This window comes from Mauremys reevesii, linkage group 3, assembly GCF_016161935.1.
Source record: "Mauremys reevesii isolate NIE-2019 linkage group 3, ASM1616193v1, whole genome shotgun sequence".
Classification (NCBI taxonomy): Eukaryota; Metazoa; Chordata; order Testudines; family Geoemydidae; genus Mauremys; species Mauremys reevesii.
The window spans coordinates 44,412,234-44,437,956 of NC_052625.1; the positions used below are offsets into that span (position 1 = coordinate 44,412,234).

The 25,723-nt window shown below is 43.1% G+C and overlaps 1 protein-coding gene and 1 long non-coding RNA gene across 3 annotated transcripts in view; one reads left to right on the forward strand and one right to left on the reverse strand.

Annotated features, from left to right (window-relative positions):
- LOC120400626 overlaps positions 1–24,760 on the reverse strand; it is a 66,407-nt gene extending 41,647 nt beyond the window's left edge. Inside the window, exon 1 of the long non-coding RNA XR_005595930.1 lies at positions 24,644–24,760. This is a non-coding gene — a long non-coding RNA (uncharacterized LOC120400626). The remainder of the gene's footprint in view (positions 1–24,643) is intronic.
- Positions 24,761–24,794: 34 nt separating this feature from the next.
- The window catches only part of PPP2R5A (protein phosphatase 2 regulatory subunit B'alpha), a 96,504-nt gene continuing 95,575 nt past the window's right edge, over positions 24,795–25,723 (forward strand). The window contains exon 1 of one of the 2 annotated variants that reach the window (XM_039529417.1): positions 24,795–25,720. In XM_039529417.1, the coding sequence (XP_039385351.1) occupies positions 25,570–25,720 (151 nt within the window). In that variant the 5' untranslated portion in view covers positions 24,795–25,569. The remainder of the gene's footprint in view (positions 25,721–25,723) is intronic. The other variant, XM_039529418.1, reaches the window with a different exon arrangement.

Genomic DNA, 25,723 nt, shown 5'->3' on the forward strand with positions numbered 1-25,723 from the left:
CACGGAGTTCGAACTATCGCGTCTGATCTAGACGCGATAGTTTGAACTCCGGAAGCGCCGCGGTCGACTCCGGTACTCCACCACTGCAAACGGCGGTGGTGGAGTTGACGGGGGAGCCGTGGAGTTCGACCCTGCCGCGTCTGGACGGGTGAGTAGTTCAAGTTAGGGTACTTCGAATTCAGCTACGCTATTCCCGTAGCTGAATTTGCGTACCCTAATTCGAACCCCCTTTTTAGTGTGGACCAGGCCTAAGATATCAGAGCCAAGTTTTTAGAAGTAAACTCTGTTTTTTTCCTTGCCCCCACTCAGACAGAACTTGCTGGTACCGACCAGCCGGCAGTACTATCAGGCTGCTTTCTTTGTAAGGATTATAATGTGTAAAAGGAATTTAAAGAACAAAACTCCCTTATTTATTAAGGATGAAATTCACTGCTGTGCAGAGGACGTGTGCAAGACCTATGCATTACTCTCACACAAACCTTAATTTGGGTGCTTAAGTGGGACTTAAGTGCTCCATAGGTCCTGTGCTGGCCCTCTGCACAAGGTGAATTTCATGTTAATTTTTTAACATAATATGTCACTCTGGTGGTATTCACGAGCGCAGATGCACCCACAGAGTTATTCAACATGAGAAAAAAATACATGATAAAGAAATTGTCAGGATGATCAAAACCATCTACTGTACTGATTTTAGGAGAATACAATCAAACATGTTAACATAAATACTTTACTGTAGTGTGTGGAGCAACAGTTGTAGCATCCATGGTACTCCTGTCTTACCAAAAACACAGGTAACTTACTTTAATAGAACCTAGACCAAGGGAACATTACTCAGGATCTTAAATTAGAGAAGACAAAAAGATTGAGATTTTCTAAGTTATTTAAAGAGATGGATTCAACCTTGGGGAAATTCAACTTGTGGGTTTGACCAATCTCTAGTCATGTGATCTCATTTTTCAGCAAGTGACAGTGGACTTCAGCACCATCTATTAAGAAGCCCATTCAAAATGAGGAAATGTTTGAATAGCTAGGGTAATCAAAATGACAAACCTAAGCAAAGAGAGATTACTACTGAATTTATGAATGAGTAGGTCCGTTCTTATGTTTACATTTTACGGAACTGGTGACTATTCCAGCATAGCATCATGTTTAAATAGAAGAACCAGTACCAAAATAGAGAGCAGAACAAAATACAGATGAAAGTCCTCACAAAAAATATGGTCTAGTACATTTTTGGTAAATACAAGCAAGGGTGTGCTACTCTAATTTAAGATTATTATTAACAAGGTTTTTGCAAATATTTTGGACTATTTTATCTAGTAAGACAAAATAGACATATTAATATGCAGTAGGAACTGTAATGCATCTAGGGCCTTACGTTAGAGCAGCTGTGGGGAGCAGAGCCCCTAAAGCTTCACTCACCCACCTGGCTAAGGGTCGGTTCCAGTGCAACCTATGAAATGCCTCAGCCTCCTGAACTGATCCCAATTCCCATTACCAGCTGCAGTGGGAGCCTACCTATCTTCACGCTCTTAGCCCCAGAACGTCAGATTTGATATCTGGTTTTGAACTTTTAACTCAGTTCCAATCTGCTGCTGTCCAGTCTCCTGCTGGCACTTCCTCCCTTCTCTTCTCCCCTCTCGCTTTCACTCCCTACATTCTTCCCTGTTATCTAACTTATCCCCATTTAAAAACAACAACAGCAAACAAAGAAAAAAGTCTCTGGATCTAACAAGACATTTGCTAGACACTCTGACCTCTTGTATGTTGTATCCCTTTCCCCCATCCTTCATCTGTCTTGTCTGCTTAGATGAGAATTCAAGGGGCCTACTCACAAGCTTAGAGATAAGTAGCACATATGTAATGGCTTGGCTACACTTGCGAGTTAGAGTGCATTAAAGCAGCCCCAGGTCTCCTAGCTCACTACCCGACCACACTGGGAAGGCACGTAGAGCGCTCTGACTCCAAGGCTAGAGCACTCCTGGTACTCCACCTCGGTGAGAAGATTAATGCTTAGTGCGCATTGGCTGAAACGCGCAGGCGTCAGTGTGAACGAGGTGTTGCATTACTGCGCTCTGATCAGCCTCCGGAAACATCTCATAATTCCCTTAAGTCAAGTGGCCACACTTGTCATTGTTTTGTAACTGCTGCAGGAATGCGGATATGCCCTTTGAAAACTCCGTTTCAGACAGCCGGCATGCTTATCTGCTCCGAGACAAAGCAACCATTACTGTGGAATGCTGTGTGTGAGAAAGAGAGGCAGGGAGGAGGGGGGTCCGTTGCTGTCTGAACTTACAAGACAGCATGCTGACATGCTCTCAGCCCCACAAAAACCCACTCTCTCTCCCCTCACATACACACAACACACTCCCTGTCACACTCCACCGTGCCCCCCATTTGAAAAGCACGTTGCAGCCATTTGCATGCTGGGATAGCTATGACAATGCACTGCTCTCTGTAGCCATTGCAAGAGCTGCTCATGTCGCCACACCAGTGCACTTGCAGCTGTCAGTGTGGACAGATTGCAGCACTTTCCCTACTGTGCTCTACGAAGGCTGGTTTAACTCAAAATGCTCTACATCTGCAAGTGTAGCCATGCCCTAAATCTCTGGAGGATTGGGGTGTAATCTGGAGCCATTACTGTATTTCTATACAGTTGTAGAGCTCCCAGCATAATGGGGATCTAATCAAGGCATTAAGGTGCTACTGGAATATAAATAAAAAAGATTACAGTGCACAGAAAATGTATATAACCTACAGAAGTGCAATTTCTCAGGCTTCTGTAGGAGAAAAGTTTTTTTTTCTTCAGGTGTCTTCTGCACACTTGTCTCGTCTCAAAACCACATAGTACGGCTGGAGACTGCATGAAGAACAAGTCTCTACTGGGCTGTCAGCAGAGTTCTCCTCAGAGCCTAAATTCTCCAATGTGAGCTAATGAAATGAAGGAACATTTCAGTTGGAAGGAACTCCCTTTGTAGACCATCAATGCTATCAGCTGAGGAAAGGGAGGGAGATTAGTATTAAGCATCTTCTGGCACTTTCCCCATCACAGTCGAGAACCCTGCTTCCATTCCACTCCCAGTCCTGCCCAGCCCTGACAATCAAACCTGGTTCTCTCATGTAGCCTTACAGTGATTACACACTAGGTTATTGAGCCAGCCCCAAACATCTTATTTGCTTACAATCTGCCAACAACACTGAGATTTTGAGGTACACTCTGGTTTTCAGCTGTTAGATAAATATCACAAAGGTTAGGCTGAGTCCATTCTATCAGGAAAGAAACCATAAAACAGCAAATATCAGAGCCTACACAACACAAAAAGAGGGCCAGAGTGAAAAGTAGGGGTAAAGAGTGCAAGTGTAGCAAGGAGCTGTGGCCTCCCTCAGAGAGTGACAAGGAGGGACCACAACATGCCCCCTGGTGGGCTGAACCTGGAGAGCCACATCAATCCTGATGGAAATGGAAGGGCGGGACAGGAAGCGGAAGTACAAAAGGTGGGCCTGCAGTTCAATTGTGGTGGAGCTGTCACAGGAGATGGAAACATCCTGCCTTTTGTTGGCGCCTGCAGAGGAGTTGCCTTCTGAAGACTGGCCAGAGCGCTCAGGACTGCTGGTCAACCAAGGCATCGAGGAGCTGCTGAGGCAGCTGCCTGGGGACTGGCTGGATTTCCCTGGGCTGCCAGCTGACCAAGATGCTGAGAAGCTGCTGCCTGGCCAGTGTTCCCTGAGATAACAGACACAAGTACACTTGAGGAGGAGAGTAGGAAGCAGCCCTGGGAAATCAGGCAACAGTTTCATTGGGAGCTGACCTGATACAAGGTCAGCATGTTGCAGGTGGATCCCTGCTGACCAATGGTGGGCCACTCTGCCACTGTTACGTCCCTGGACTGGGATGTGATAGAGTTGGGTGGGCCTGCATCCCTCCTGCCCCCTTACCCTGGGGGGTGGCAGTACTCCCCTCTCTTGAGGCCTGTGCTCCTCAGGCAACTGTTACCTGAGCCCCTAGACTTTATTGGTGCCCTGCCCTGACTGGGACTAGGGCTCATAGACTGCCCGGCTGCTCTGCCCTGCTTCCAGGCCAGAGCCTACCCATTGCTTGGCTGCCCCACTCTGGCTCAGAGACTACTTAATCACTCTATCCTGCTTGTAGGTCAGAGCCTACTAATTGTTGGCTGCTGTCGTGTTCTGCCTGGCTGGAGGGCCAGAACACTAGATGTAGCTAATTCACCCCCTGTGAGCTCACCTTTACAGGTACATGACAGTGAGGAAGAGTAGCCTCCGAAGAAGGGACAGCCATGCAGCCTACAGTAAGGCAACAACATAATCAAGAAAGGAATGAGAAGTGTAGCAGAAGATTAATTCCAATCCTTTAGTCAGATCTATGTGGAAATAAGGAGTGAAAGGAAATGTGACTTTTTCACTCCATCCATCTGAAGAAGTGGTTTTCTACCCACAAAAGCTTATGCCCAAATAAATCCGTTGGTCTTTAAGGTGCCACCAGACTCCTTGTTGTTTTTGTGGATAAAGACTAACACAGCTACCCTCTGATACTTCAACAAATACTGTTGCTCCTTTTTCTTCTAAGCAACTACTCAAAGTTCAGGCTCTGGGATGTTCAAGGTTGGAAGCAGAAATTGGAGTCTGATATTTTCTTTGCAATCATGCTTATTTACAAGGCATATAAAAGTCTTGCTTCTCTGAACACAGGGGGAACCAAGAAATAAATGAGCAATTTCTTAGCTTACAGCCCTAAACCTCTTCAGCCAACTACTTCTTCTTATATGGCATCTTCATTACTGGATGTCTGCAACCATGGTAGCACATTCTGTATGATCCTCTGCTAATTTCTTTGTGGATTAATAGTCCTTTTGATCCACTCAGTATACCACAGCATCCATCCAAGATCTCTTTCTGCCTCGTGTTTTTCTGCTATCAACTTTTTCCCTTCCACTGCCCATAAACATGCATCACCCATTAAACCTCTTAAAATGGGCCCTGCAAAATGGATCTCTCTCTTCATAAGATTTCTACCTAGCGTTTGCCAAGTTCCAATCATCGCCAAAAGTTTATTCAGAGCTGAGCTTTAGCAAACACCAGACCCAAAATCTTTCTCTAGCTTTTTCCAGAGTCTCACTGTGCTCACAGGTTACTGCTTGTCTTTCTTGCTTTTTACCTCTGTCTGTTCTGAGTTTCTGTGTGTTCTCTCTCTCCTTTCTCTCTCCCCGATCCCCACAGAAAACATAAACAGTACTCAGCAAAATAACCCAAAAAACCTCCACTCACTCAGTCCTGGGCAAGTTCACAACCCTTTTATCTTGGGTAGGGGCTTGTGATTAATTTATCCTTAGTTATGTTAATTGAAGGGTGAGTTCACACCCATCAGTCTCAGCACGGTTTTAACTCGACCCTAATAAGGTTTCACCTACCTCATAACAGTAACATTGTCTGGTCACAAATTCAAAAATGCATGTTGTTTCTCTGTTATGAATGTATATCCAAAGTGTCATGTATAGTACACCATGAAAGACAGCCAGTTTCTATCTGCGTTTTAGTATTCTGGACCTGGAACAAATTGTCCTAATAATCTAAAACCAATTCAGTGGAAAGACTCTCGCTGTTCATAGCAGGTGGGATTTGTTTTTAGAGAGACCAGTGTGTACTCTTCTCAAAGCAGATTTGATCCATCTCTTGCTAGTTTACAGGGATCAGCATGCAAATAATCAACTTATTTGATATCTCAAAAGCTCTTATCTTTTGTGCCTCCAGACGTAAGGGCAGATGAGAGAAAATTACTTACCTTTGGAAGATACCTTGAAGGATTTTTACTCCTGGGTCTTAGCTCTTCAGCTACCAAGACTCCAGGAAGAGCCTGGCTCTTAAGTGTGTGGGTGGTTTGTTTTGTTTTTTTAACTTTTGAGGGCAGTGGTAGCAGAACAGAGCAAAAGCCATATCTCCAACAGGCCACAGAAAAATCTTACGGGAAAAAGAATAGGCTAGGTTCTAACATCAATATCTTACTGCTTATCATAAAACATCTCCTAATGTTCCAGATCTCAGATTTTAAAGATCAACATCTGAGATCAAATTCTAGTTTACTGAATATATCACTTAATTAAAGCTAGAAGAATAAAAAGCTGATTCCAATTTTGGATAGGTGGCTGTGGTACCACGAATTAGACTTGTAAAATTTCCCACTAGGCACATGTGCTAAAACTGTACTGGAATTCTCAAAGATTAAAATTTAACCATATATTCCTTGGTTATTTGGAGTATCCAGTACATCATCCTAAAATAGCTAGATTTATTCAAAATTACTAGCAGGTCATGTTTAAAAGCACAAATCCTTGACTTTGGTCCTATTTTCAAAACAGCATTGTGCCTCTACCTTGCATGTGAAGTAAAACCCTGTCTAGTAATGACTGTTCTTATCTCAGCCAGAAGGAATTGTGATTATATTTTTACAACTCTTGGCTTGTGAGAAATAAGAGCTCTACTAGCTCATAAAAACATTCTTTTCCTAATTCAATGTTAGATGCTGGATAAGTTTTTTACAATGATAAACTTACTTGTAATAAGATTTATATTACAAATCAAACACACTTTTGCCCAGTGCATAAGAATTATAGGAATTTATAAGGAGCAAGAGTCTTGTTTGCAAATTTGGAAAAAATATATCAGCTCTGATAAATTAAACTGTGTATTTGAACAATCAGTGGGTTGTATAATGTTCCATAAATACAGATATGACATTTTCTTACTATGTGGATTGTTTTCAGTTCTTATGTAGATTTTTCTCATGTCTACGGACAAGAGTTGACATCAGTGCTGCCGAGAGTGGGTTCGGGCCCAGATGAAAAAAATGTTCGGGCCCCCCAGCAAGGGCATACTGGCACAGGGCCCCCTTCTGGACCGCCGGGCCCCAGTAATTAGTAGCAGCTCCCCCCATCCCCGTTGTCCCTGGTTGACATGACAGCAACTTAGCCACAATATGTCCCTTTAAGGTAGTGTAAGTAATCTGAAGTAGGATTAATTTCCAAGTAGAATTATTTGGTTTTCATTTAGGCTGAACAAAACAAGTAATAATCAAGTGATCCATTATTTGTCGCCCATTCCCAGCTTCTGGCAAACAATTCCCTAGCCTCTGTTTGCTGGAAGCTGGGAATGAGCAACAAGGAATGGATCACTTGATGTTACCTGTTCTGTTCATTCCCTCTGGGGCACCTGGCATAGGCCACTGTTGGAAGACAGGATACTGGGCTAGATGGACCTTTGGTCTCAAGTAATGGTCTCAAGTTGCAGTGGGGGAGGTTTAGATTGGATATTAGGAAAAATGTTTTCACTAGGAGGGTGGTGAAGCACTGAAATGGGTTACCTAGGGAGGCAGTGGAATCTCCTTCCTTAGAGGTTTTTAAGGTCAGGCTTGACAAAGCCCTGGCTGGGATGATTTAGTTGAGGATTAGGTCCTGCTTTGAGTAGGGGGTTGGACTAGACCTCCTAAGGTCCCTTCCAACCCTATGATTCTATGACTCAGTATGGCCATTCTTATGTTCATATTTAATGAATTATAGTTACATTATAAGCTTTCAAGGTTTTTCAGTATATAAAACCTGACCCCTATACTATATTTCAATCAAACAATGACACTTTATACATTGAAGTACCTTTATTTGAGGATCACAACCTATTTCACAAACAGTAAGCCTTATAATACCCTTGTAAATTAGGCACATATTATTATCCCCATGGAGAAAATGGAGGCAGAGAGAGGTTAAATGATTTGACCAAGCTCCTGCAAGTCAGTTGCAGAGCACTTTTTTTTATCCACCCAATAAATAAAGGCAAGGAAATCCTCTGATTAGTCGTTATTAGCATAATTAACTTCCTTTACAGCTTCAGTACACATTACCAAACAAACATCATAATACTCAAATGGAATCATATACTCCTCATCACCACCTCCCTTTTATTTTCAGATACAATCATCCACAGTACCCACTAATTCCTCAAAATCAGCCAAATGTACCTTAACTTCAACCTCAGAAAGATTCTCATTGACACACATACTTTTACTTTAAAATCACTACTGTATTGTTACCTTCTAGAGGAAATTAGAGGGCACTTATTTTTTCCTGTACTTTAACTTCCAATCTGCAGTAGAGCCTTTTGTAGTAATCTCAACAGAGAGCAAGATTGCAAAAAAGTGATGTCATGAACTTTAATATGCTTTAATATGCATACATGCTTTAATATGCAACAGTTTAAATAGATCACCCACTGTGATGTTACATTATTTTATGATGATATTCTACTAACTATTTTAAAATAATTTCTGGCATTCACACAAACTATCAGGCCCAATCCTGAAGTCCTTACTTACGCAAAATTCCCACTGCTTTCTTATTGACAGTTTGCCTGAGTAGAAACTGAGTTGTTAGTTCAATACTGGGCCCTACAGTGACCTCAAAGCAAATAAGATGATTGCATGAGGCCTGGTTCTGTCTTGTCTTGTTTCTGATGTAGTCATTTACACCTGTGTAAATTGAGGCTCAAACTCTACCATTCTCTCCTGATAGCATTTTGCACCCACTTTACATAGATATAAATGACTAAACGTCCCGCATTCGACGAAGTGGGTATTCACCCACAAAAGCTCATGCTCCAATACGTCTGTTAGTCTATAAGGTGCCACAGGACTCTTTGCTGCTTAAACAAAGAAGGCGTCAGTGGAGAATCAGGCCTATGGATTAAAGTACTGTATATCCTAACTCATAGAATTATCCAGTCACTTGACCCTATTATAGTAATGTGGAATTCAGCTTGCATTGAGAGCCAGATTCTGTTCTTCCCTCCCCTTAGCACAAGGAGCAAGGCAGCCAACCTCTTTAGTGCATAAGAGTGCAGTATGAGAAAAAGAGGGTGACACACCAGCCCAAGCATACCATCCTCAAGAGTGCATGAGCTGTTGGCTAATGTGCAGATAGAGTTTCTGGCTGGTTAGCATGTATGATGCAGCAAACAGCATCCAGGTCAGCCAGGAATCCCCGCTGCTCCTTTTCAGCGCTGCAGCGCATAAACTCCTGATTTCTAATCTCAGCTCTGTACAATTTTCTGGGTAATCTTGGCTAAGTCACTTAATCGCTTTCTTCCTCAGTTTCCCCACCTGTAAAATGGAGATAAAAATACGTACTTGCTGGGAGACTTACTTAGGCCATGTCTACACTACCACTTATGTCAGCAAAACTTATGTTGCTCAGAGGTGTGAAAAAACACATTACTCTGTGCTGCATAAATTTTGCTGACATAAGTGATAGTGTGCACAGCCGCTCGTTGGGGGTGGTTTAATTATGTCGACGGGAGACCTCTCTCCTGTCAGCATAGAGTGATTACACAAGACATCTCACAGCAGCGTAGCTGCATCAGTACAGTTGTGTGCCACTGTAAGGTTTCTAGTGTAGACATAGCCCTTTGCAGACACTTAGGCTAAGTATTCTTATTACATTACACAATATGAAATGCTAATCAGTAATTCAGTATATATGGCCCAGTAAAATACTAGAGCAAAACAATACCCACATTTTATGATATACAGAGTCAACAGCAAAATTTAAGCAAATAGCGCTTCAATTTCAAAAGTCACAGACTGTTAGCAGTGAGAAGAGATCAGTGGTCAATGAAAACTATAAGTTTATTATAATAAAGATGATTTGAGAAGGAAGAGGAAAGAACTTTTTTGAGGCCCTTACTATGAAAGGAGATATTGAAGATCCACAGCCATTGTAAGTCAGTGGAGCTATGTAAATTTAAACCTGCTAAGGAAATGGCCCCAAATATTTACTAGACATTAAATTGGGACTGAAAGAAGATTTGACAAATATAGCAATAGGATGAGCAACTAGCTTCAGTTTGAATCATCTATTAGTATGATACTATTTTAAGAATTGTACGATTTTATCCTACTAATCAGCTGAACAGAACTTTATTTGAGGAAGGCTACAACTACACCAGGACCACTGGGAACCATGTCATATAAACCATTTAAAAATCAGTTCAAGCTCATTTGTATATTACAAGTTTTGTCCAGCTTGTGGGCATGGGATCAAATAGTGTTTAAACCAAGTTCAGAAACAGTGTTTTAGTCCCCTATCTAGAAAGAATACAAAACTCAGTTGTAAACCTGGTTTAGCCTAGGGAGGGGAAACCCAGAGGGAAAGGGGTTACTGCTAGGGGGCAGCACCCCATGTAAGAGGGCACTGGGTCCAGGGAGGGACACGGGGGGCCTGAAGACAGGCGGATCACCAGCCTGCAGAGGGTGCTCCAGTGCTGGAATAGAGCTAATTCCTGGAGTCACCAGCAGGAGGCGCTGCAGGGGTGAGTCAGCCCATCTACAATGCCATATAATTGAGGAGCTGCCTAAAACTCAACTGAATCATAGTAGGCTAATGAAGGTCAACATACAGAGTAAAATTAAAATAAAAGAACAAAGATTGAGCTATGCTGGTAAAATCAGACACTATGAGGGGGCAATGTAAGCACTTACATGCTTCTGACTTGATAGCTAATGAAAGTGGTATTGGTCTATGAGGCCTGCTATATCTAAATTTCTGGTTCAATTCCAACCCAAGTCAGCAGTGAACAACAGTTGTTACCAGCTGATTAATGTTTGGTGGCCTACATGAAATACATTCGTTGCTTCAACCCTACTGGACATTTGGCTGTAATTGGCAACCTGCTGGCAGAAAGGCCACGGATTGAATGGGCACAGAGACTAAGTCACTCTAGAATGGATCTTTTCAGAAGAGCATTGAAGCATATAGGACTCAGCAATGTGGAAAATGGTACTACTGTTGCCTACGTGTTCTGTGGATAAATAGATGACTATATTCTCCAGGGCTGGCAAGCCAACACTTTTCATGAGAACTAAAAATAATTACAGTTTTTAAACAGAGAATTGTTTTTAAGCTCAGAAACTGCAGGTTGGGGTACTCAGTACATATTTAATTTATTATTATAAAGGGTGGCCTCTTTCACATTAGAGAAGTTGGTCCTCAGTGGCATAATTCTCCTCTCATTTAAATTAATTTTATACCAATGTAACTCTCTTGACTTCAGTGGAATTACTTCTGATTTACACCAACATGAGAGGAGAATCAGGTCTCCTACCTTTAGAGCAGAGAATAGCGGGAAGAAGAAGCCAAGATATCCCTAAGCAAACAGCTGAGAATATTTTTGCTTTACTCTTTTCAGGTCTGATTTGTGCTTTAACTGGTTAATCAGCAGAGGAAGTTTGAGAAAGAATCAAGGGAGGACATACCGAGGAGTCCTGGTGAGCTGCACCCTTCTGCTTTCCCTCAAACAAATCTCAAGTATATTACAGAAAGAAAAAATCCATGAAGTTTTCCCTGTGGCCTCTTATTGAAAGTTGGCAGCTCCACTAGGAAGAGGGAGACAGGAGCAGTATGTATAGGGTCATTGCAATCTGTTACGATCAACTAAATGCCAATGAAGGCTTCACTTAATTGAATTTTGAAAAATTCTCTCAGTGAGAACATGCAAACCCTTGATTAGGAATATAAATTAGAATTAAAAAACATGTTAGTCCACAAATGAGATAAAACAACACTTCTTTAAATAACATTAATGGAGGCTGCAGGTGGCACTGATGGCTGCTGGCAGTTGAAGATATTGCAGTAACAATTCTGACTCTGGGCAAACTATCACCATAAGTGTGGAACAGCCCACTGATTAGCTAGTAAGCCTCAAAAGGAGTGAAAAGTATGGAGAAATTCTAACTAGGAGGAACATGTGCAAATCTCTCTGATTTAGGGGAAAAAATGGGGAAAATTTATTTTGTCTGATACAGTAAAAACATGCATTTCATTACTTTCATTAGTGGTGCAGAATATTTCTCCCAACAACTCTAACTGGCTACTTCCGCTAAGGAGATACTGACGAATGGAAAAGAAAGCTTCTCCAGGCATAGTTCTGCCACTGTTCTTTGGTTTTGTCTTGGAGAACTAAGGAATGGTGGCAGAGCTGTGCGGGGGCGAAACTTGCTCATTCTCCAGTGTCTGCACTAAGTCTAATTCAAGTCAGTGTTGTCTGTTCCTCATGAATACAATGTGTGAATTTAGTAATTAAGAAAAAAGAAACATTGGTTAAAGATAAGCCCCCTACCACTAAAAATGGATTATTAGACAATAAGTCCTATACAGTTCTAACAAAATCTTCTTCTGATTTATCAGCAGCACAGCAACAATGAAGAATCCATTGAAAGTATATTCTTAATTTGTTTAATTATATCCTGTCACTTGAATGCCAAAGAGAGGATATATATTGGCATAGAAGCTAGACTACTTATGTACCCTACATTCTGATCCTGCATTTGACGCTAAGATCTTTAGGCAGATCCCCTAAAACAGTGGTCCCCAACGCAGTGCCCGCGGGCGCCATGGTGCCCACCGGGGCATTTATGTGCGCCCGCCTAGTGCCCAGCAGGTGAGAGACGCTGCGGCCCTGTGCCTGCCGGGGACAGAGAACTCCAGGGCTGCAGGCTTCATTCTATGTTAAAGTAAGAATAATAAATCAAATATATTTGGACCAGCAGTTTAACAATGTTTAACTTTTTAAAAATAAGATGAAAACTGTTTGATATTTATTTTGTAAAAATGCCTTAATTTTTCTTACAGGTAGATAAAAAAGAGCAAATTCACATGGTTAGGTGAAAGAGTAATTGCCGAATAATTCAATTAATACCTTTTACATGTAAAATTACCCTTTTTATATTATGGATTCTTATATTATGTATATTAAATATGATGTTTTTCATATATTTAATGTACAAATACAAAATAAACCTTGAAAAATTGTTGGCGCCCGCCACACTCTTCTGAAAACATGAATGTGCTACTGGCCACAAAAAGGTTGGGGACCACGGCCCTAAAACCTTTCAAGTTGATTCTTATGGGTGGAGTATTATGCCTGCATGGAGTCTCACACACAGATTAGCTTGCACATTTAAGGCTTTACAGCATATAAATGTAGGCCCCAATTTTGCAAAAACTTACATGCATGCTTAAAGCTAAGATTGGGCCATATTTATAACCTTTGGGCCATATATTGCTACTGATATCAATAGAAGTTGCTTACAGATCAAAAGCAGAGCTGCTGTAGAAAATGGGAGGATAAATGTTGCAAAGATTTTTGTTTCTGATTTGTGCTGAAATTCCATTTTTGAAAAAAAAATTAACCAACTCAAGCAAAAAGCAGAATATATCCCTTTGTTTCAACCAACTCTGCAGCTCTTAATTTATGAACAGATATTTACACAATCTTAACACAATGCTGTGCCGTGTGGATACAAGGCTTCCAAGCTTAAAATAGTGTACATGCATCAGTGAGATCTTTCAATTGGTGTGGTTACACTGGTTTACTTACCTCCATATAAGCTCTATCACTATAACTTGTGCATAGACAGGCTTTAGATTTGAACACTTAGGGTTATGTTGTTTTCAGTGAAAGATGGCCCTTGACTCTGGAATTAATTTCCTTGTTGGTCTGACAGAGCATAGATCTGTTGTCCTTCAGGACACAAACATCATCTTCTCTCAGTCTTTTGCAGACGTGGTGATAGAAGAGTATATTTACAGCATAACTTTCAGGTTTGAATCTATTATATTTAGTTTGAGTTTGATCAACTAATTTTATAGTTTTAAGAATGTTATTTATTCCACAAATGTGATGAGCACATCTTTTAAGAATACATAAAGATGTGCTAAATATTCCCTCCACTTTTGCTCCCTATTTACTTTCACATCACTCATTCTGGACAGTGAAACTAGACTGGTATATTTTCTAGGCAGTTTCACGCTCAAGTTCTTATGCATTAACGCAATACTGTTGTTCAGACTGCAAGCAGAGCAAGGAGAATGTTTAAGTCTCTGTCCCCTCGAAGCATCTGTTTAAATGTAATTACTTTTTAATTCATTAAAACGTTTCTATAAATATTAGCATTTGTAAAAATAATAATAAATAATAAATAACAAAACCAGAATTATGAACCTAAATTACAGGGACATTGTGAAAACTGTGAGTGGGTTATATTTAGAGGTAAAATTCATACTACATAGATACGTTCATTGGTGATTCAGGATTAGATTTAATTGCGTCTAGAATTGAAAGGGTAGCACACTATCTAATTAGCCATTTACAATGAGGCTTTTTTTCCCCTTGGATGTTGATTTTTTTAGTTCATATTGTTCCAAGATGTTAAAAATGACTGCAGTCTGCAGCAACAAGGGAAAAAAAACAGTGGTTAAATATGTCTGACTTGTGGAGATAATTCAAATGGAAAAAAATCCAGGTCATTGGCCTTTTTAAACAGACCCCGGGCAATATTTACTCCTCCATAAATAGCAAAGTCACATGAATTGTGTTCAGTAAAGCCCGCAAAACAAAACAAAAAAACAATTTACAGACTGAAACACAAACTGTGGCTCATGTGTTCACTGGGAAGGATTAAGAGAGCTTGCAGAATGCTCTGTGCTTAGCGATTGGGGTGTCAGGTCTGTTGGAAAGAGGGTGGATCGTGTCACTTTAGGTGCTCCATCCCCATACAGCAAGATAGAAATGCTGGGGTTCTTCTGCAGATTAAGTGCCATATGGGAGGCAGTCTTTGCTGTTACATTTCAGTGTGGCCAAAACAAGCACTGCTACTTTTACCAACATGACTAAGACCTCCTCTACACAGGGAAATTTACCAGAGTATGTCCACACTACCCGCCGGATCGGTGGGTAGCGATCGATCTATCGGGGATCGATTTATCGCAGCTCGTCTAGATGCGATAAATCAATCCCTGAACGCACTCCCATCGACTCCAGAACTCCACCAGGTCAAGAGGCGAAAGCAGCGTCGACGGGAGAGCAGCAGCTGTTGATCCCACCCGTGAGGACGGGAGGTAAGTCAAAATAAGATACGTCGATTTCAGCTATGCTATTCTCGTGGCTGAAGGTGCGTATCTTACATCGACGCTCCCCACACCTCCAGTGTAGACCAGGCCCCTGGGTTACTATACCAGCATAATTATACTGCTATACTTATACAGGCGTATTTCCTTGTGTAGAACAGCCCTAACATGAATGTACATTCTCCCGTAACTTCAATAATAATGTTTACTTTACTTGCTGCAAAGAATGTGTTATGGATGGTATGAAGGAGAAACCAAACAGATTGATTGTAATTAATATCCCCTGCCTCTTAATAATTGCTTTTCATCCATTGATCTCAAAGCACTTTACAAAAGAGGTCAGTATCATAATCCCTATTTTACAGATGGGGAAACTGAGTAACAGAGAGTGAAGTGACTTGCCCAAAATCACGCAGTAGGCCTAGGGCCAAGCCACAAACAGAATCCAGGTCTCATGAATCTCAGTCCAGTGTTCTATCCACTTGGCCTAGCCTTACCAAACAGGCAAAAAGACATCCCTCAGAACTTTGATTGCTATTGTTAAGAGTTGCCAACTCTCATGATTTTATCCTGAGTGTCACAATATTATGAGTTTAGGACCCAGCTTCTTGACTCATATTGTTGAGAATCTCAACTGTCTTTAAAAAAAAAAAAAAGTTTCTAGCTCATTGTGGAGGAAAACTTGAAAACATGAAGCAAGTGCACGCTAAAGGCTCAGAAACTAGAGGACAAATCAAAGGAATCCAAACTTATTTTTTAAAATGTCATGATTTTTTTGGCCCGGACTCATGATTTTTTAACGCTGGGGACTGGCAATACTGCTTCTTGTTTTTATGATTCTGCAGGAAAGTTTCAAAAATATCCTTGAGCAGACTATGGAATAGGAGGTGGTCCACAAAAAAATTCTATATTAAGACATGATCTACATTATGAAAGTGTTTGAAACCTGTGTATACTGGACTTCTGGCATCCCACCATGGGATTTACTAAGCATATCCATTCTTCTAGTTTGTTTCTCTTTGTTATGGCCTATATATCTATTTTATTTGTCTTGGCCATTTTTTGCTTTATATCTGCTGCCACAATCACTAAGTTTTCTGATCAAAACTTATTTCTAACAAGCATTAACTCATGTCAGGAACCTGCTGAGAGGCAGACAGAATTCCAATTGGTAAGCTTTTTGATAAGAACATAAGAGTGACCATACTGGGTCAGACCAAAGGTCCATCTAACCCAGTATCCTGTTCTGACAGCAGCCAATGCCATATGCCCCAGAGTAAATGAACAGAACAGGTAATCATCAAGTGATCCATCCCCTCTTGCCCATTCCCAGCTTCTGGAAAACAGAGGCTAGGGACACCATCCCTGCCCATCCTAGCTAATAGCCATTGATGGACCTATCCTTCATGAATTTATCTGGTTCTTTTTTTGAACGCTGTTATAGCCTTGGCCTTCACAACATCCTCTGGCAAAGAGCTCCACAGACTGACTGTGCACTGTGTAAAAAAATACTTCCTTTTGTTTGTTTTAAACCTGATGCCTATTAATTTCATTTGGTGACCCCCCTAGTTCTTGAGTTATGAGAAGGAGTAAATAACACTTCCTTATTTACTTTTTTGCTGTTATGGATCCTGTATGTATGAAAACAATTAAACTCAGCAAAGCACTTAAACACATCACACATTAAGTATGTAAGTCCCATTGAAATCACTGGCACTTCAGCACATGCTTAAAGTTAAGCAGATGCTTAAGTTCTTTGCTGAATCAGAGCCAAAACTGTAAAAATAAGAAAAACATATGCATATATAGCCAGTCCATCATCTGTATTTACATGACCATGAACTAAGACATTCAAACGTTTATGTCTCAAAAGTGGGGCAATGTGTGTATGGGGAGGAGTGGAATCAAATTTTAATGTGGGTGTACACATTACTGTACACAAACTCACTTTCCATGTAGTCTAGCAGTTAGGATTGCTATTTTTCACCTAGAAAGCCCAAGTTCAACTCCCAGAAAGTGAATTACACAGGCTTTCTACTTTTTGAGGAGTGTAGATTTTGTGTTTAAGACATGACAGGGATTCAGTTTCTAGCTTGTCATTGACTTCCAGTGTGACATTGGGCAAGTCACTTAATCTCTTATCCTCAGTTCTCCACCTTGTTGGAAAATCATAGTGCTAATGAAGCCTTTCCGTATTAGGCCTGAGTAAACCAAAGTTACGTTATGCTTGTCCAAACTGTGTTGGAAAGCTTACAGAACTCATTAGACTGAAGGCCATGTATCTACCTAAGTCAGCTATTTCGCTTATCAGTTTTGTTTGGCTCCCCAAGTATATGTTGGCTCCCCAAGTGTATGCAGCTGCGTTCACATGTATGCATCCAAAGTATCTAGTACAAAGGGTCAACGGATGTATCTTGTGTCCCCTTCAGAATGACAAATGTATCCTCAACAGATGTATCTTGTAGCCCCCACAAAATGATATATGTATCCTGCATATCCAATTATCCCCTAATAGATACATGTACAGGGTCTATAGGTCAACCAAATGACGTAGACAAACGTAGGCTAAGTTGTTTGTTACCGGCTATAAAGGTAGGCCGCTTGGCCATGAAAGGTGTGTCTCTCTCGGGCACTAGCCGGGACGAGAACACCCGCTCAGCTGATCGATCAATAAAGCTAATGGTACTCGTCTTCCTGGTCTTCCGTGCCTCCTTGGTGTAATTAGGTAAGCTCCAGGGGGAAACGAGCCCTTTTGGCTAACAAATGGCGACTCCACGCCGGGACTTCTCTCCCTGTTGGGGGCGCTGACCGGCGGCCGAGGACGGCTCAGGAGAGTGGCCACCTTGAGCTATTGGTTTGCTCGAGCTCCGGGTCGCCGCAATCGGCCGGGACGGCTACGCCCCCTCTATAGAGAACTCCAAACGACACGGAGGCAAGACAGTACCAGAAGAGGGGAGTCCACCTGCCAGACGTGGCCACTCCGGGCGTGGTAAGTGTGTTACCTCCTGGGTTTTGAGGATTAACACCCCCGAAGTGCGGGTTGGACCTTGGGCCCCTAACAGGTTTTTGGTTAAGATACCTAGGTACAGCCACGGCTAATGAATAATTCCATTAACTCCACGAGTCCGTGGGCCGTGCTGAACAATTACTGGGACTTAGAGCAGCCCCAGGGCTGGCTTTTCTTTTTGGTAGGGGTACTTTTGTTTCTTGTTCTATTGGTATGCTGGAAGCCAAAACTGTAACCGGGTCTAGGAGCGTGTGAACCCATCTTCTCTCCCCCCCCCCTTCTTTTCCGTGTGGGCTACTGACAGTCTGATCATCTCACTGGACGCAATCAGAGCAAGCCGACGCCCTCTCCTAGAGACTAGCCGACGCTCTTTGCTGAAGGGAGATGTAGAAGAGTCGTGGTCATCCTCGTTAGTCTCTCCTGTGTGAGTGCCCTGTAGGGAGAGATCCTTAGTTTATGAGTTGCTAGCGCGGACAGGGCACCCTCTCTGTGTGTGTGAGTAGAAAATGGGTAAGGGACAATCTAAACATTCCACCTCACCCCCTAAGGGTACCCCAGCATATTATATGTACGTACATTATGGTTCTAAAACCTGCAGGTATTTAGAGAATTGGAATCTTTATACGCGTGAAGATCCATCTAAACAATGCCCATTAAAAGGTACCTTTAATCTAGATAAGATCATATATCTCAGAGGAGCTTTTAATCACCAAAGAAAAGCCTCTGACACAGTGTGAGCAATTTGTCTAGAAACGGGTTAATTTAAAACTCAGCTTCGCCCAGAGATAAAAAGAGAAAGTTGTTTTATGCTCAAGGTCAAGAATCAGTACAGACTATGTTAAGTACAAAAAACAAAAAAAACAAAACTGCTTTCAGCCCCAGCTGGCTGTGGAAAAATAGAGACAGGCAAACCAAAGGCAGTATACAAGTTACAGAACTAAGATTACATTTGCAAAGCTTAACTGTTCAGTGAGATCCAACAGTCTGACTTTGTGACGGATGCTGGTGCTGGTGTGGCTTGGTGACACTGGAGAAGCCACAGGTAGCTGACCTGGACTGGAATCTCTGAAAGAGACACCGCAGGAGATTCCAGGGTGTAAAAGAACAGCCCTCCCAAGAGTGGAAGCATGTTGGAAATTCTGAACAAGCTGTATACAGGATAATCTCCCGTCCACCTATTCCCCTTTTCTGAATGTTATATACAGACGTGGCCAGTCTGGATATGTGTAAGTATGGGGCATTCATATTTTTTTTATGAGTGATGTGGAAGCGTTCCCAACACTCTCCATTGTTGTTTTATCATTTTAATGAAGCTTTAAAATTTGGTTATATGGTGTATTTTCTCTATCCTCCTGCAACGTCCTGCAGTGTCAGTCTGATCACCTGACATGAGGGATAAAATTGGTAACAGAAATTTGTCACAGTTTGGTGAGCAATAGAGAATGGGGGAGCCCTGCAGAATTTACACCATCTATTTGTTTTACCCTTGTTATTTTATGTTTGTTCTGTTTGGTATTGTTGGTGTTATATGTTGAGGATTGCATAATTAAAGGTGTGCCCATTCTCAGCTGCAGTAAGTCTGAGAACTGGAGAAGGGTTTAGCATTCCTCTCTCCACCCTGGTTGACCAGGAAGGGTGGCAGGTGAAAGGATCTACCCCCAGTCGTAGCAGGACTGGGCAATAGAGTAGTTGGAGAAAAGGAAGCCCTGGCTAAGCAAGTACCAGTCCTTCAGGGACTTGTTAAAATTTAACCATTTGTGCTCAGCATACGCCGTAACAGCAGTGTGTTTGCTACAAGAGGCAATTAAATAGTTAAACGCCAGTGGGCCATGCGTTTTGCCCAGGTGGCGAGCCTCACACGGGAGGACTCGGGTAGTCTTGTGAATAAAATGTTTTAGGGAAAAGACCAGAAAGGTGGGGGCAGAAGCCCATGAAAGAAACGGTTCAGCAAAAAAAAAAAAAAAAAAAGGATCGGGCCCAGGCGGGCAGGCAACAGACAGAGAGCTTGGAGAACAGGTTGGAAACTTTTGAGGGTCTCGTGGAAGGAAGAAGTAAGTGAGTATAAGCATGGGGATTTCAAATACTCAGGAGGATATTTGGAATGGCGATTTGAATTGGTAAGTGGCTGTTGAAAGACAAAGCAAGTGATATAAGGAAAGAGCAAGTGATTTGAAGGAGAGTGAAGAGTTAACTCTGTAGATGCTGGAGGGAATAGTAGTTGAACTTTGTAAAAATGCTCAAGAGAAAAGTTCTTGGTGTTTTTTTTAAATGTTTGTAAATAAATTCAGGCAAAGAAATTAAATTATTAGATTGCAATCATTTGGCTATGAACAATTTTGTTGAATTAGCTAAAGAATGTATACAGTGCATGTAAATGAAAATTTATTAGGCTCTAAGGCACTATAAGTGGTGATGTTTTCTTTCAGTGTTTAAAAGCAGGAGTTAAAAGTAAAAAGCAAACCAGAAAGCATCTGTATTAATGCAAATTATCTAACTGATAAGGTAGAGGCCACTGAAATCTGGGCTGTCTATGAAACACATATAAGACAATATGGGGTAATTCCCTTGTTTTGCCTGAAATCAACAAGGGTATTTGTATATTTTAAGCAATAATTGACTGCCCAGAAGGGGTAGACCTCTGTTTTGGTCTTTCAGATAATCAAAGAAAACTAATGCCAGCTGAACAGCATTCAACGTATCGTGATTTACTGGCAGAGTAAAAATTAAGTTTTGTGTTCTATGTTCTGTCTTGTGGTGTTTGTCTTGTGGCCAAATTGTTGTGATTAATATTTTCATGGGATGGTCTGGTTTGAAATAAAGCAGAAGCCTTGAATTGAAATGCAGATATTTGTTTTGTTCAACTTAAAATACAAAGTGTTTGGATACATCAGAAAAATGTGATCTATTAAAGTCTAATATATTTTCTTAAGTAAGAGAAAGAAACTACATTGGCCAAATCTTTTAATTGAAAATTGTTGTTAAAATTTGCATACTAACAGTCTTTGGAAGCGAGGACATGAAAAGTTAACCCACTCCCCATATTGTGCATGGCATCCTTCTGGCTACCTCAAACTTCTAGCCAGAGGGCTGGGGATGGTGGGAAGCTATTGAACTAGAGGTTGTATTAAATAAACTCATCAAAGTGGGTGTGCTTGTCCTGGCTTGTTGTTCCAAAGCTCTGTAATAAGGTTATTTTAGTAGAAGGGTATATGTGGCATACATTAAATAATAAGACTAATGTACTGTATAACAACAATGTGTATGTGTTCATTGTTAACAAAAAGTAAAAGTTTCCTTTGTAGGTTAAAAAAAAAAAAAAGAAGCCAAAAAGGGGAAAAGGAAAAAGAACGAGTTAACTGAGAAAAACTTTAATTAGCAAGCTCAGTCCAAAAAAAAAAAAAAAACAAAAAACCACTGACTTCGTTCAAGGACACTTGGCTAACAACCGGAAAAGGGGGGCTTGAATATGCCCAACCAGCTGTAAAATCTGCAAAGACACTAATGCAATGTGTTAGGTTTCCTTTTTACACAGGTAAAGACGCACTACCGAAGACCCTAGCAGCCCTGCCACTCCATGGAACCTGGAGACCGGATCAATGTACAGGTCCACCAACGAAAGACTGCTTTGGCTCCATGCTGGAAAGGCCCTTATTGAGTCCTGCTGATTACCAACACCGCTGTGAAGTGCCAAAGACTGATTGCCTGGACCCAGGATTCTCACTGCAAAAAGACCCCTCCACCTCAGAAGAATTTTCCTACTGATGATTAGCCTATTCTTTCTTCTAGTTCAACTGTGCTTCTGGACAGCAGGGAAAAAGGACAAGGTGACGTGCTAGCTAACCTCTCCCTTGTCCACTGACAGACCAACTGTGCCTTTGAACTTTTCTAGAAGAAACACTCACTCCACTGACATTGCCAAAGTCCAGGAATTCCTGACTAAAAAGGACATTGAGAACTGACCCTGGTAAAGAATCAAAGAATTATACAATGGCAGGAACAAACTTGTGGGACCCCTGTTTGGAAATGTGGTATTAATTGAATTTTGGGGTTTATTCTACAGGCTGCGCCCTGTGTTTTGGATAAATCCTTTAGTATGTATTGCCCTCCCTAATTGGATTTTAAATGACATTGCCTTTATCCAGTTTTCAGATCACTTTTACATACCCAGATTGCTCACAAGGGGCTGCCATTAGATTAGCACAACAAAGAGCCTGGGTTATTTCCTCTGGAAAAAGGGGGAATGGACCTGATCCTTGTGGGCTGGGGCCAATAGTGTAGCAGTTATTTGAAATATTTTTCAAAGCTGAGAATATGATAAAAAATTGGACCAACTAGAAAAGGCCATTAGCCTTATTTATGAAGCTCAGCTATCTTAAGTACAGGCTGGAGTTGGTGAGTTACATGTCATTTCCACCCTTAGTTCTATAACCCAGAAGTTACTGACAGAGATGGTATTGAATATCACTGAGGCTGGGAAGGCATTGCAGTGGGATCTAGTATGTTTAAAATTTCAGGATTTCCTCGATGACCAGCTGATGGCCATTTGAAGTGATCTTGAGCACCAGACTTGACCCACTGCCCTTACAGACATATCAGGAGTACCATCTGATCTGTGGTCATGAAGACATACTTGGACAATTTCTGGGTGGAAGTGTGTACATCTACAGTGCTCCTTCCAAGCATTTGGACTGGTTAGGGTGGGTGTGGCTCCCACATACCGAATCCTGCCGGGTCCATGGGGAGGATGCATATGGGATTAAATTATTCACCGAGACATCTGGGAAATTAAACCACTGGGTATACCTACCTGAGTTATAGTCAGTGCCCCGATCCCTTCATTGTTAAATGAACAAGGTTCCACTCTTTTGTCCATGCATTCATTCCTGGGTTGGGGGTGACTAAGCTTAAAAGAGCAGTTGTAAATATTTCTGCAGAGCTTCATTGCTTTTTGGCCTCAAAGTGTGAGAAAACTCAGCCAAAAGGTTTGGTGAGTATTCTCAAAGGGGGGAGTTGTTGGAAAATCATAGTGCTAATGAAGCCTTTCCGTATTAGGCCTGAGTAAACCAAAGTTATGTTATGCTTGTCCAAACTGTGTTGGAAAGCTTACAGAACTCATTAGACTGAAGGCCGTGTATCTACCTAAGTCAGCTATTTCGCTTATCAGTTTTGTTTGGCTCCCCAAGTATATGTTGGCTCCCCAAGTGTATGCAGCTGCGTTCACATATATGCATCCAAAGTATCTAGTACAAAGGGTCAATGGATGTATCTTGTGTCCCCTTCAGAATGACAAATGTATCCTCAACAGATGTATCTTGTAGCCCCCACAAAATGATATATGTATCCTGCATATCCAATTATCCCCTAATAGATACATGTACAGGGTCTATAGGTCAACCAAATGACATAGACAAACGTAGGCTAAGTTGTTTGTTACCGGCTATAAAGGTAGGCCGCTTGGCCATGAAAGGTGTGTCTCTCTCGGGCACTAGCCGGGACGAGAACACCCGCTCAGCTGATCGATCAATAAAGCTAATGGTACTCGTCTTCCTGGTCTTCCGTGCCTCCTTGGTGTAATTAGGTAAGCTCCAGGGGGAAACGAGCCCTTTTGGCTAACAACCTGTAAAGGGAGAATAATGCTTCCTTTCTCCCACCCTTTGTCTGTCTTATCTATAGACTGTAAGCTCTTCAGGCCAGGCACTGTCTCTTACTACATGTGGGCTCAAGCCTGCAAGATGCTGAGCACTTTGGCCCAGCAAAGCATTCAAGCATGTCAGTAGCTCCACTGACACCAGCAGACTATTCATGTCCTTAAAGTTAAGCATGTGCTTTGCTGGACTCAGACTAAAGTACTGCTGAGCACTTTGCAGTGTCAAGCATGTGTGTACAGCAACTAACATCATGGGGCTCCATCTCAGTTAGGGTCCCTAAGGACTACTGTAATACAAACTAATAACTCACACTGCCTAAGTCACTGCAGTCATCAACGAAAGGCACAGTCAGTATGCAGGGATAAAAAAAAAAGTACAGTACAAGAATAGTGAGCTACAGGAGTAGCTCCACTAGACCCGTTACTGGTAGTAGAGAGAACTGAGAAACACCTGAAAACATCGGATATGGGGCTAGTCGAGCCTCGAGGACAACAGTAACATACACACAAGTCAATCCATCCCTCCTGCCATAACTAACCGTGTACACTCTTCATGGTCACTCAATGTATGAGCAGCCCCCGCAGTTGATGCTGGAGGCCCTGGATTCCTTTTAGGATGATGATAAGTGACGTGTTTATTTCAATCCCAGCGATTTCACTGCCAGAAATCTCGCAACACACCGCAGCCATTAGCTCTGCCTCGCTCAGCACTGAGCGACGAGCTTAGCACACCCCTGGCCCTGAGAGGTGCTTGGCGCAGACCCAACCTGAGGCCTCGGATACGCTGGGCACGATCCCTGCAGCTGGCGCGGGGCAGGTGCCTGACTCCCGGGCGCTGCTGACACGCCTCACCGCTCCCTGAGGAGCGCAGCCTCCTCCGGCTCCCTGACAAGTTTGACAGACTCGCCCCGCCAAGAGGGACCGATCCGTATAAACACAAAGTCTCGCCTTCGAAGAGTTCCCCACTCTCGATTGGCTCCCGCACACCCCGCCTCATTCCTCGCTTCCTATCACGCTCCGGCTCACCTCAAGACATGCCGCCCACATTGCCACCTTCTGTTGGCCAACCCTGTTGTCAATCACTAAGGCCGGAGGTCGCGCGGCCTCGGCGCCCCCACCGCCATCTCGGTCTTTTAATTGGTTGCTCTTCTCCCGTCAATCATTCACGCGCATGCAGCAACTGCCACCCCAACCACTCCCCCTCCCGCCAACCTATGCCCCGCCTCTTTCCCCTCCCACCTCTGGCAAGTTCAGCGGACGCTCTAGCTCGCCGGCTCTGGGGGCTTCACGGCGCGACTGGGTCGGGGCTGCCGCGGCCCCGGAGGGACACGGAGATACTCGGGAAACCGCGGTCTGAGCTGACCGGGCCGCGTGGGAGCACGATGACAGCGGAGGCGCGGGGGGCTCCCGGCGGTGGCTGAGGGCCGGGCGGCGGGAACGTGCCTCTCAGGCGAGCTCGGCCCATGACAGCGAGCTCCGCGCGCACTGGCACAGGCGAGCCCGGCGGAGGCGAGGAGGGCATAGGCGAACCCAGCTCTCGCGCTATCTCTGGCGGCTCGGGTGGCGCTCGCTGCGGGGAGAGCGTGAGCCGCGCGGATCGCTCCCGTCCCGTCCGCCGGAAAGTTTAGCGTGTGGCGGCCGTGCCCGCCCCGCGGCTCCGCCAGGGAAAGTTTCGGGAGCCGGCTCCGCAGGGAGGAAGTTACGCGCGAGGCAGGAGCTTGGGAACGCCGCGGCTCGGACTGAGGAGTCTCCCAGCGCTTGGATAAAGTAGGCTCCGTCAGCGAGCCCGGCCAGGATTGGGCCGCTCGGAGGGGGGGGGGGAAGTGGGCCGCTCGCCGTCGGGATCCCCTCCGTTTTGGGGGGGGGATCTTGGCTCCTTTTCCCGCCCCTCTTCCCCCACCGCTTTGATATATGCTTCTGGGGAGCGGCGCCCCCCTCTTCACCGCCCAGCCATGTCGGCGGCCATCTCTGCCTCGGAGAAGGTGGATGGCTTCACGCGGAAATCGGTGCGCAAGGCTCAGAGGCAGAAGCGCTCGCAGGGATCTTCGCAGTTCCGGAGTCAGAGCAGCCAGGTGGAGCTCTCGCCTCTGCCCCAGCTCAAAGGTA